Genomic DNA, 12,999 nt, shown 5'->3' on the forward strand with positions numbered 1-12,999 from the left:
ACTACGTGGCATTTCAGTAATAATCCCCTTTCCAGATCGTGTGGAGTTGCCATAGCCCTCCACAAGTCTCTCCCCCATCAGGTTGTCAATATTGTTGCGGATCCCGATGCGAGATACCTCATCTTAGTGCTTAATATTGGTGGGAGGGAATTCACGGTGATTAACGCTTATGCTCCTAACCAGGGTCAGGTGCCCTTCATTCTTCATCTTATAGAAACCGCCCTTCCGGTGGTCCGGGGGACTGTGGTGCTGTGTGGAGACTTTAATCTTACTCTGGATCCGACGGTGGATAATTCTACTGGTCGCTCTAGTGTTGCATATGGTGCTATTAGGCGGGCGAAACGAGCTCTCCTACAACTGCAACTGTGTGATGCATGGCGTATTCAACATCCCACGGATAAGGATTATAGTTTTTACTCCCATCCGCATGGCACCTACAGTCGCTTGGATTACATTTTCCTTCAGCAACATGCCCTCCCCTGGGTAGCCTCTACGTCCATTGGCAGTATCCTGTGGTCTGACCATGCCCCGGTATATTGTACCTTACATCTCCCCTTCATTACTAAAGGCCCCTGGACTTGGAGACTGAATGAGTCCCTGCTCCTGGATGGGGTGTGCCAGGCTGATTTGCTTCAAACGGTGGAACATTTCACACTTGATCATGCCCAGGATGACACGTCCCCATTGGTTCGGTGGGAAGCCCTTAAATGTGTTCTCAGGGGAGTCCTCATAAAACACGGGGCGCGGCTTAAAAGAGAAAGGGCCCACTCCCTTAAAGTTGCTCTCCAAAAAATTAGCGCTCTTGAACTGGCTCACAAACGTGCGCTGTCTCTTCCGATTTTAAGGGAGTTACAGGTTGCCCGACAGGACGCTAGACGGCTGTTGGACTCTGCCCAGCAGCGCGCTCTCCAAGTCTGTCGCAGTAAATTCTACGAGTTTGGCAATAAGAGCGGACGTATGTTGGCCAGAGCTTTAAAAAATAGAATCGCCCAGTCACACATCCCAAATACTAAGGCTCCTTCTGGCCAAGTTGTCCACACGACCCCAGAGATAGCGGAGTGCTTCCATAGTTTTTTCTCTGATCTTTACAACCTTGACCCTCCCACCTCCGCCCCCTCCCATCCGCCGGACCGGGACTCTTTTCCATCTCCCTTCACACAGTTGTCGGGGGAGATAGCTGAGGAACTTGATATGGATTTCACTTCCTCGGAGCTCCTCATGGTTATAACCGAGCTTCCTGGGGGAAAGAGTCCTGGCCCGGATGGCTACACTGCCAAGTTTTACAAGGTGTTGGCGGACCGGTTGCTACCGCTGTTGTTGTTAGCTTTTAACTCTATTTCCCCGGAGGTCCTGTTTCCTTCTAGCTCCACCTTGGCTCATGTCGTGGTTATCCCTAAGCCGGGTAAGGACCCTCAACTATGTTCCAGTTATCGTCCCATCTCCTTGCTCAATGTAGACCTAAAAATTTACGCTAAAATGCTCGCCAATAGATTGAATAAATACCTGCCTGACCTAATCCACCCGGACCAGGTGGGGTTTGTGCCTGGTCGGGAGGCCCGTGACAACACCCTTAAAACTTTCGATATCATTCACCACGCCCAGACTAACCGAATCCCGCTCATGATCCTGTCCCTAGATGCTGAAAAGGCGTTTGACAGAATATCGTGGCCTGCCCTTTACCAAACCCTTCGGCATGTGGGAATAGGACCCTCTCTTTTGGGAAAAATTATGGCATTGTATCGCACGCCTTCGGCCCAAATTAAAATAAATGGCTCCCTCTCGGCACCTTTCCCTATTTACAATGGCACACGACAGGGCTGTCCCCTATCCCCCCTGTTGTATGTCCTGGTTATGGAACACCTCATGGCCTCCATTCGGAGCAACACGGATATTAAGGGTATTAATATTGGAGGGAAGGAATACAAGTGCTCAGCATTTGCTGATGACCTATTGGTCTATCTAACAGACCCTCATGTCTCTCTTCCTTCATTGATGTCCGAGTTGTCTCGTTTTGGAACATGGTCTAATTTCAAAATCAATTTCTCCAAGTCTGAGGCGTTAAATGTTTCTCTCCCAGGCCCGTTAGTATCGCTTCTCCAAAGTAATTTCCCCTTTTCATGGCCCTCCAGAGGTATTACATATTTGGGTGCCCGTATAAGTGGGGATCTTACACAATTGTTTACAAATAATTTTATCCCCCTACTGGCCAAGTTTCGCACTGATCTTAATTCCTGGCATAAGACTGAGTTTTCCTGGTTTGGTCGTATCAATATTATTAAGATGTCTCTCCTCCCCCGCTTACTTTATCTCCTGCAGACGATCCCCATCTCTATCCCATCCTCTTATTGGTTGCGGCTTCAGCGATGCTTCGGCTCCTTCATTTGGCCAAATGGTCATCCACGTTTGAGCCGGGCTCTGCTGACTCGTTCCAGGGGTACAGGTGGGGTTGGTCTGCCGGACTGTCGGCTCTACTATCTGGCGGCAACTCACGCACGGGTTTTAGATTTTTTTCATAACCGTGAATCAAAATTGTGGGTCCGTTTGGCTCAACAACTATGTCCCAGTACCCTATCATCCCAGCCGTGGATCCTGCCCGGGAATAGACCGACTCAAGCCTCCTTTGTTGTTTATCATACCCTCATGGCGTTGAGGTCCTTAGGGCCCGGAAGTACGCTTATAGACCCTCTGGGTCCTTTAACTCCTATCACAGATAATCCAGACTTTCCTGCTGGTAAAGCTGGTCGCTCCTTCCTAGGCAGGTCGTCCACCGACCCCATGTATTTTGCTCAGGTCATCTCCGCTTCCTCTCTTCTCCCTCTAACCTCCATCTATCCCGATGCCGTGCCCCTCACTCGCCATATATATGAATATGCCCAGTTAAAACATTTTTATGGAACAGTTAACCGACGCGCACATCTTCACAGGGTGTTGACGGACTTTGAGCGCCTATGTGTCTCCTCCCAGCCCCCTACCCATACCATATCCACAATATATAAATTGCTCCTTTCACAGCGTTCTCAACAACTGCCCTCCTTCTGTGGGGCCTGGGAGAGAGAATTACATACTACATTTACTGACGCACAATGGAAGAGGTGTTTCTCCCTCTCACAAAAAGCCTCTATAGCCATTAGGGCCCAGGAAACTAGCTACAAAATTGTATCTAGATGGTATAGGGTCCCGGCTGCGCTTCACAAATGGTATCCATCTGTGCCTGACAAATGTTGGCGCTGTGGTGCTGCGGGAGGATCCATGTCACATGTCTGGTGGAGTTGTCCCTTGTTGAGGAGTTTTTGGGATGCGGTACTTAAATTGATATTGGAGGTTACTGGAGTAGGTGTCCCCAACTCCCCGGAAGCAGCTCTTTTATTCATGTTCCCGATGCCAATACACGTTTATAAAAGCTCCCTAACTAGACATCTTCTTCAGGCGGCAAAATCAGTGATCCCGCGCAGGTGGAAAACGGCCATACCCCCAACATTGGATGAGTGGTTTCGGGAAGTTGCCTTGATACAGCGAATGGAACACTTGGTGGCTCACTCCCCGGCGGCTGTGGTAAAATACACGTCTACATGGTCTCCCTGGATAGTCTTTCTTTCTTCTCCTTCCTATCTCACGGCTGTCACCTGAGTCGGCTTATACCCCTGTGAAATGTACTATGGCTTTTGCTCGCAGCTGATTTTCATTCATAAAACGCCGGAACTGGAGTCCAGGATCCCCTTGTCCTCTCCCCTCCCTCCCTCCTATCCCTCCCTCTCTTGGGGCCTTTCTCTATACTTTCTCTTCCCCTGTCTAGGGTAATGTGCCTCTTCTTCTCTGTTTGAATTAAGTGGTCTAGTTGTACCTCCTGTTATGCCTCTAGGATTACTCATGCTACTGTTGTACACCGACCATTTTTTTGCATGTTGAGATGTGATGCACATTAGTGATTTTCCCTTTGGTGTTTTGTTTGTTTTTGCTTTGGCACTGACCTTGTTTGTTTTTTATTTAAGGTGTGGAGGTCTCCCCTCCACTATGTTTTGTAACTTTTGTGTTCTGAAACTCAATAAAAATTTTGAATAAGAAAAAAAAAAAAATTTCTATGTTTTTTCAGAAAATAAGTAGATTTTCATTTTCACTGCCTAATTCCACTAAATTCTGCAAAAAACCTGTTTGGTCAAAATGCTAACTAAACCCCTAGATAAATTCCTTGAGAGGTGTAGTTTCCAAAATGGGGTAACTTTTGGGGGGTTTCCACTGTTTTGGCCCCACAAGACCTCTTCAAACCTGACATGGTGCCTAAAATATATTCTAAAAAAAGGAGGCCCAAAATCCACTAGGTGTTCCTTTGCTTATGAGGCCTGTGTTTCAGTTGATTAGCACACTAGGGCTACATGTGGGATATTTCTAAAAACTGCAGAATTTGGGCAATAAAATATTGAACTGCATTTCTCTGGTAAAACCTTCTGTGTTACAAAAAAAATGTATTAGAAATGAATTTTGGCAAAAAAAAAAAAAAATTGTTAATTTCACCTGTACTTTGCTTTAATTCTTGTGAAACGCTTAAAGGGTTAAAACACTTTGTGAATGCTGATTCGAATACCTTGAGGGGTGTGGTTTTCAAAATGGGGTGATTTATGGGTATTTTCTAATATATAGGGCCCTCAAAGCCACTTCAGAACTGAACTGGTTCCTGAAAAAATGGCCTTTTGAAATTTTCTTTCAAATATGAGAAATTGCTGCTAAAGTTCTAAGCCGTGTAACGTCCTAGAAAAATAAAAGGACGTTCAAAAAATGACGCAAACATAAAGTAGACATATGGGGGATGTTAACTAGTAACTATTTTGTGTTGTATTACTATCTGTTTTACAAGCAGATACGTTTAAATTTAGAAAAATTCTAATTTTTGAACATTTTTGCTACATTTTGGTGTTTTTCAGAAATAAATACCGAATTTATCGACCATATTTTTTCAATAACCTAAAGTACAACATGTCACGAGAAAACAATCTCAGAATTGCTTGGATAGGTAAAAGCATTCCGGAGTTAATACCACATAAAGTAACACATGTCAGATTTGAAAACATCGGCTGTGTCCTGAAGGCCAAAACAGGCTGGGTCCTGAAGGGGTTAAAGAAAAACATAAGAAAACACGTTTTGAGTTTGCCAAACCGCCTGTGGCAGACATCCCAAACACATGGAAGAAGGTTCTCTAGTCAGATGAGACTAAAATTAAACTTTTTGGTCCTCATCGCATACACTATGTGTGGTACAAACCCCACACTTCCCATTACTCCAAGAACACCATTCCTACAGTGAAGCATGGAGGTGGCAGCATCATGCTGGTTTTCATTGGCAGGGACTGGAAAACCGGTCAGGATTGAAGTAAAGATGGATGGCAGTATATACAGGGCAATTCTTGAGGAAATCCTGTTTGCCTACCAGAGATTTGAGACCATGACGGAGATCTACATTTCAGCAGGACAAAGCAACACTGGAGTGGTTTAAGGGGAAACGTTTAAATGTCTTGGAATGGCTGAGTCCAAGCTCAGACCTCAATCCAATTAAAGAGGCTCTGTCACCACATAAGTGTCCTATATTGTACATAAGGAGATGGGCGCTATAATGTAGGTGACAGCAGTGCTTTTTATTTTAAAAAAACAATCTATTTTCACCATGTTATTAGCAATTTTAGATTTATGCTAATGAGTTTCTCAATGGACAACTGTGCTGTTTTACTATTGACCAAGTGGGCGTTGTACAGGGGAGTGTATGACGCTGACCAATCAGCGTTATGCACTCCTCTCCATTCATTTACATAGCGCATTGGGATCCTTTTAGATCGCTGTGCTGTCTTATACTAACACATTAACGATACGGAAGTGTTTAGACAGTGAACAGACATTCCACGGGATGTCTATTCACAATCTCTGCACTTTGTTAATGTTTCTGTGGTAGTTACAGCAGAGCAAGCGTAACCTGTCATTTACAGTGTGATCTCGCGAGATTACGCTTGCTCTGCTGTAACTACCACAGAAACATTAACAAAGTGCTGGGATTGTGAATAGACATCCCGTGGGATGTCTGTTCACTGTCTAAACACTTCATTATCGTTAATGTGTTAGTATAAGACAGCACATACTGATCTAAAAGGATCCCTATGTGCTGAGGTACTGAATGGAGAGAAGTGCATGACCCTGATTGGTCAGCATCATACACTCCTCTGTACAGCGCCCACTTTGTCAATAGTAAAACACGTCCAGTTGTCCATTGAGAAACTCATTAGCATAAATCTAAAATCGCTAATAACGTGGTGAAAATAGATCGTTTTTTTAAAATAAAAAGCATTACTGTCACCTACATTACAGCGCCGATCTCCTTATGTAGGAGATAGGACACTTATAATGTGGTGACAGAGTCTCTTTAAGGATCTGTGGCATGACGTAAAGACTGCTGTACACCAACACATCACATCTAACTTGAAGTAGGATCAGTTTTGCCTCGAAGAATGGGCAATAATCCCAGTGTCTAGATGTGTTATGCTAATGGAGATATAACCCAAGAGATCTGTGTCTGTAATTTCAGCAATAGGTGGCTCCACAAAGTATTGACTTTCGGGGGGGGGGGGGGGGGGGTGAACACTTATGCACATTAAAGTTCAATTCTTTGTAATAGTTATTGTTGGTATCACTTTAAAAAAATATTTTGCACCAAAGCAGCAGGCATGTAAGTCAAAAGGTACAAACCCCACAAATTTGTTTAATATTTTTTTTTGTTCTTTCCTACAACTAACAGCACAGCCCCTCAAAGAGTCCCTGTTGCATCCCCATCTGCTCACAACATCAGTAGTGCTGCCTCAGAGAAGACCAACTTCCCACGTGGAGTATCCAGTAGGAGCACATTTCATGCTGGTCAGCTTCGCCAAGCTCGGGACCAGCAGAATTCACAATTTGGGGGCGTTACACCAGCCTCTCCTTCTGGTATTAGCCAAGGTCGTCGGGGGGCCACTGGAAGCATCTTTAGCAAGTTCACATCGAAGTTTGGACGCAGGTGAGATGCAAAACGGTCTTGTAGAATTTACTCTGAAAAATGACTGACCTATAATATTTTGTGTGAAGCATATTGTTGCTTTTTTTTTAATCTAAATGTCTATTTTGTTAGATTTTACCTAAACATATTTAGTAACACTGTTTTTTTAAAGGGAATGTGTCGCTAGAAAATTATTATTATTTTTTTTAGTTAAACAGTTATAACATGATTAGACATTGTTATAATTTTTTTATATTTTTTCACAAGTCAGGAAATACTATAAATTAGATTCTAATTTAGAGGGAGCGATTCCCTAGAGGGAGCAATTCCCAAAATTGCAGCATTGGCATGTGGTAAAGCAACCACATTGCTTTATGCTGCAAATTTGGTGTAAACACACACGCTCTAGTGAGCTCACAGAATCCCCCCTCCCTTATCCTGGCTAGTGCCAGGAGAAAGGAGGGGATTGAATGTTCAAGCCTCCTACACTGTGTGCCGCCATTTTTTTGAGCGAATTCACAGTGTAGTAGGCTTACATACAGTGGTAATCACACAGTAAAACACGAACAAACACTGACATAACTTACCTGCTCCTGCTGCCGCCGCTCCCTTCGGTCCGTCTGTTCCCTCCGCTCCTAGTGCTTGCTTCAGAACACATGTCCGGAAGCCGCGACCGGAAGTAGTTCTCTTACTGTCCGGCCGCGGCTTCCGGTCCACAAGAAAATGGCGGCCGGATGTCGCTCGGCCGAAGACCTTCCATTTGGACTGTGTGGGAGTGGCGCATGCGCCGTTCCCACACAGACGGCGTACAGCATAGTGAATGGTACGGCTCCCGTTCGCATTCTCTATGGGGCTGTATGTGCCGTATTCCATGTCTGTATGTGTCGTTAATCGACACATACAGAGATGAAAAAAAAAATGGCAGCCCCCATACAGAATAAAAAGTTTGGAAAAAAAAAGTAAAACACACACAAATAAATAACATTTTTTTTAATAAAACACTAAAAGCAAATTGATCTTAAAATATTTTTTCCCGCGACACCCGTCCTTTAAAGATTTATCTGACCTTTTCTGTAGTTTGTAGGAAAGTTAATTCAAGGGCATCTACACTATGGGTAAAATCTGCGCTCTTGGTGTTGATAAAATGTATGGGATCCCTTATATAATTTCTACACTAATACGGTAGGTCCTCATCTGAATAGGGAATATAGACACACTTTGATGTAGCAACAATATTCACCATGCAGGTACGAATGTACTTGTGTGGGCTATATCGAAGGTGGCCAGTTAGTATACTTCAGCCACTATGACGGATACAGCCATAATGTAGAACCCATACAAGTTGATTTATTGTAGTCTTCTTTGGAACATTTTTACTCCTGCTACAGTCCAGCAATGATGGGGATAGTATTCAGTGATCTCATGTTTAGACATAAATTTATATTTTTCCTACCCCCTCACTTATCTGTTTTTTGTTTTTGTTTTTTTTTCGTTTTTCTGTTTTCCTCCCATCCCTCTATCTAGAAATCTGTCTTTTAGATTTCAAAGAAGGTAGGCATGGATTTCCCATCTCTATATTGTTTTCCTTTCCAACACTGCTGGCTCTTCTCTGTTGTCCTTGTCTATTGTGTCCTGTGCGGCTAGGGAAGCGTGTGTTTTTATGTGTGCGTGATCGTCACTCAACATGGAGAACTGAGGCAGATTCAGGACACTAAAAGAATTTAAGATTGTGAATATGTTTGACACTTTATCACATTTTCCTTCTAGATATCTGAGTTGCCTCATGTCTTTGTGTTTTTTCTGGGTATAGCTGTTCTTTTCTCGGTTTGTTTCTGCATCTTGCTACTTAGTACACTCCATTTTAGACACTCTGTGCTGACATAAGCTTTGCACACTGCAGTTAGAAGAAAAATGTAAGGGCCAGAAAAAAAAAATCATATTACAGAGATTTTATTTAAACCTGATTTTATGGCACATGTAAATGGATTTTATTACAAAGCATTTTACTACTATATGAAGATTCTCCAAAATAGCTCTGTGATTAGAGTATCGTGTGTGTGTGTATATATATATATATATATATATATATATATGTGTGTGTGTGTGTATAGTGCCGTGAAAAAAAGTTTTGTCCCTCACCTAATTTCTTCTATCTTTACAAATTTGGCACATTTTAATGTTTCAGATCACCCAACTAATTTTAATATAAAATAAGGACAACACGAGTAAACACAAAATGCAGCTTTTTAGATGTTCATTCATTGTGGATAGAGATTTATTCAAAACCTAGATCACCCATGTAAAAAATTAATTGTAACCACTGTAATCAAATGTTTGTGATGAGTTTTTTATATTGCTGTAGAGGAATTATGGCCCACTCTTTTTTGCCGAATTGTTTTAATTCGGCTATGTCAGAGGGTTTTCAAACAAAAACTGCCAGTTCAAGGTCTTGCCACAGCATCTCAGTGGGGTTCAAGTCAGGACTCTAAAACCTTAATTTTGTATCTTTTGAGCCATTCAGTGTGCTTCAATTGTTGTCCTGCTGCATAAACCTGGTGCGCTTGAGCTTAAGCTCACGAACCAAAGGGTGGATATTGTCCTTCAGTACTTTCTGATAGAGAGCAGAATTCATGGTTCCATCAATAATGACATGTCATCCATGTTCTGCTTAAAGAGGCTCTGTCACCAGATTTTGCAATCCCTATCTCCTATTGCAGCAGATCGGCGCTGCAATGGAGATAAGAGTAACGTGTTTTTTTTTGTTTTTTTTTAAACCAGCATTTTTGGCCAAGTTATGGCCATTTTTATATTTATGTAAATTAGGCTTTCTAAAGTACAACTGGGCGTGTTTACAGTTAAAGTACAACTGGGCGTGTATTATGTGTGTTACATCTGGGCGTGTTTACTTCTTTTACTAGCTGGGCGTTGTGACGAGAAGTATCATTCACTTGTCTTCACAACGCCCAGCTTCTGGCAGTGCAGACACACAGCGTGTTCTCGAGAGATCACGCTGTGATGTCACTCACTTCCTGCCCCAGGTCCTGCATCGTGTCAGACGAGCGAGGACACATCGGCACCAGAGGCTACAGTTGATTCTGCAGCAGCATCGGCGTTTGCATGTAAGTCGATGTAGCTACTTACCTGCAAACGCTGATGCTGCTGCAGAATCAAATGTAGCCTCTGGTGCCGGTGTCCTCGTTCGTCTGACACGATGCAGGACCTGGGGCAGGAAGTGAGTGACGTCATAGCGTGATCTCTCGAGAACACGCTGTGTGTCTGCACTGCCAGAAGCTGGGCGTTGTGAAGACAAGTGGATGATACTTCTCTTCTCAACGCCCAGCTAGTAAAAGAAGATGTAACACACACAATACACGCCCAGTTGTACTTTAACTGTAAACACGCCCAGTTGTACTTTAGAAAGCCTCATTTACATAAATATAAAAATTGTCATAACTTGGCCAAAAATGCTTGTTTTTTTAAAAAAAACACGTTACTCTTATCTCCATTGCAGCGCCGATCTGCTGCAATAGGAGATAGGGGTTGCAAAATCTGGTGACAGAGCCTCTTTAAGCAAAGTAGCCCCAGACCATCACACTACCACCACCATGTTTGACTGTTAGTATGATGTTCTATTGTTGGAATGCGGTGTTAGCTTTACCCCAGATGTTATGATACCCGTGTCTTTGAAAAGTTCCACCTTTGACTCATTAGTCCGGAGTATTATCCTAAAAGTCTTTGGGGTCATCTAGGTGTGTTTTGGCAAAAGCAAGACGAGCCGTTGTGTTCTTTTTGGTAAGCAGTATTTTTCGACCTACAATTCTTCTATGGATGTCATTTTTGCTCAATGTCTTTCTTACTATGGAATTGTACGTTCTTGGTGAAATTTTTTCTGCATTTGTGGATAATGACTCTCAGTGGTTCGCTGGAGTCCCAGAGCCTTAGCAATGGCTTTATAACCCTTGCCAGACTCGTAGATTTCAATTACTTTGTTTGGCATCTGTTGAACCTCTTTAGAATGTGGTCTAGCAGTAATCATGTCTGGTTATAAGCTAGGGAAATTGTACCCAATTGTCAATTGAATTTGGTTAACTGGTTGATTTAGTAGCTAAGGGGGCAATTATATTTTCACGTAGGGCTAAACAGCACTTTCCCTTTAATACATGAAACCATTATTTAAATACGAGAATTTTGTGTTAACTTGGGTTATCTTTGTCTAATATTAAAAGTAGTTTGGTGATCTGAAACATTCAAGTGTGAGAAATATGCAAAAGTTGAAGAAATTGGGAAAGGTACTTTTTTCACAGCACTACACGCACATGCACACACTCTTTCTAGGATGTCTTAAATCTGCAGTGTCCAAAGCTTTTTATTGTTGTTTATTTCCCCCCAGTTGGTGCTTTATACCGTGCAGCTTTATGATCTACCATATAGTGGGTCTTTTCTCCCCTTCCTACACTTTTACCCCACACACTCTCCCAGGTTTTTGTGCTTTCTACCCTGCACCCCAGTCACCATGTTACCTACCATCTGGACAGTTGTGGGATCAGTCTGCGCGTGAATATAGGAGTCACCTGCTCATTCACGGCCGGCTTTCTTCATCGGAGAGACTGAGAGAGGGCTGTATCAACCTGTGCTGACTCTAAAATAGGGTCGTCAGTCTGGTGGGAATAAACCATTGCATTTCTTGTGTACTGGAGGAAAGGAGATATTTATGTAAAATGTGAAGAGAAGGACAATTATTTGTGTAATGTAGAGTATAGGGAATAAGCTGTGGTCTTTGAAGAAATTGTTGCACTTCTAAGCAAGTACCTCCCATGTATAGCCATAGTGATTTATATAACCCATGATAAGAAATTTGCAGTGCCTTGCGAAAGTTTCCACCCCCTTTAGTAGTTTCCCTGTTTTTCTGTATTACAACCTGGAATGTAAAAAAAAAATTACGTTTTATTTTATGCTGGGGAACGGACAAAATAGTCCAAATTGTTACAGTGGAATGAAAGGTGATTATGCACTCACAACTTTTCAGTTTTTAGTTTGGTTTATTTAAAAAAGGTTTTTTGTTTTTTTTATTTTGCTGTAATATTTTGGACTATTTTGTCAGGTCCATTACATAAAATAAAGTTTAAAATCAATTTTCATTTAGGTTGTAATGCATTGAAACAAAGAAAACACAATGGGGGTGTGAATGCTTAAAGGTACCGTACTCTAGATCTCTAGTCTGTCTTGTTCACAGAGAGATTTTTGCAGGCAGAAAATTCTGCCTGGAAAAATCCGCTGTGGTTTTGCACCACACGCAATTTTTGCCGCGGTTTTTTTAGGCTTTTCTTTTTTTTAACTATCTCTTCAACAGAAAGATGGAATAACCGCGACCGTTTTTTGCCAAAAAAACACATTTATTTCTGTCTCCCATTGATTTCAATGGGCTTTTTGAGGCGGAAAACGCCTCAAGATAGGGCATGTTGCTGCTCTTTTCCGCGAGCGGTTTTTGTTTTTTTTGCTCGCGGTAGAAAAAAAAAAGCCTCCATCTCCCATTGAAATTAATGAGAGTAAATTTCGGCAGTTTTTTGTCACGTTTTTTTCACGGAAAAAAACTGTGTGAACAGGGCTGCTTTTTTAAAGTGCTCTGTCTATTCAGAAGAAAACTTGTCTATTCTGAAATAAGTCAAACTTTTGTATATGGAAATGTATTATTCCTAAATTGTATCCTTAGGTTAGTGTAACAGACGGAACAATTATTTTGTCTATACAAGTACGTAAGTTTGTTTCTTTTAGTTGTATACCATTAGTAGCAGAGTATAGCAAATATGTGAGATTGTCCACTACTTAAAGAGGCTCTGTCACCAGATTTTCAAACCCCTAACCCCTATCTCCTATTGCAGCAGATCGGCGCTGCAATGTAGATTACAGTAACGTTTTGTTTTTTTCAAAAACTAGCATTTTTGGCCAAGTTGTAAGCATTTTTATATTTATGCAAATGAGCCTTTCTTGAGTACA

The 12,999-nt window shown here is 42.2% G+C and overlaps 1 protein-coding gene across 10 annotated transcripts in view; it reads left to right on the forward strand.

Annotated features, from left to right (window-relative positions):
• Positions 1-12,999, forward strand: part of MARK2 (microtubule affinity regulating kinase 2) — a 382,575-nt gene that overhangs the window by 319,658 nt on the left and 49,918 nt on the right. For 6 of the 10 annotated variants that reach the window (XM_075837219.1, XM_075837216.1, XM_075837215.1 and 3 more), the window contains 2 exons: positions 6,772-7,026; positions 8,530-8,556. In XM_075837219.1, coding sequence (XP_075693334.1) covers positions 6,772-7,026; positions 8,530-8,556 — 282 coding nt within the window. The remainder of the gene's footprint in view (positions 1-6,771; positions 7,027-8,529; positions 8,557-12,999) is intronic. The other 4 variants (XM_075837217.1, XM_075837220.1, XM_075837223.1 and 1 more) reach the window with 1 other exon arrangement.

The sequence above is a fragment of the Rhinoderma darwinii genome, chromosome 9, assembly GCF_050947455.1.
Source record: "Rhinoderma darwinii isolate aRhiDar2 chromosome 9, aRhiDar2.hap1, whole genome shotgun sequence".
NCBI classification, from domain to species: domain Eukaryota; kingdom Metazoa; phylum Chordata; class Amphibia; order Anura; family Rhinodermatidae; genus Rhinoderma; species Rhinoderma darwinii.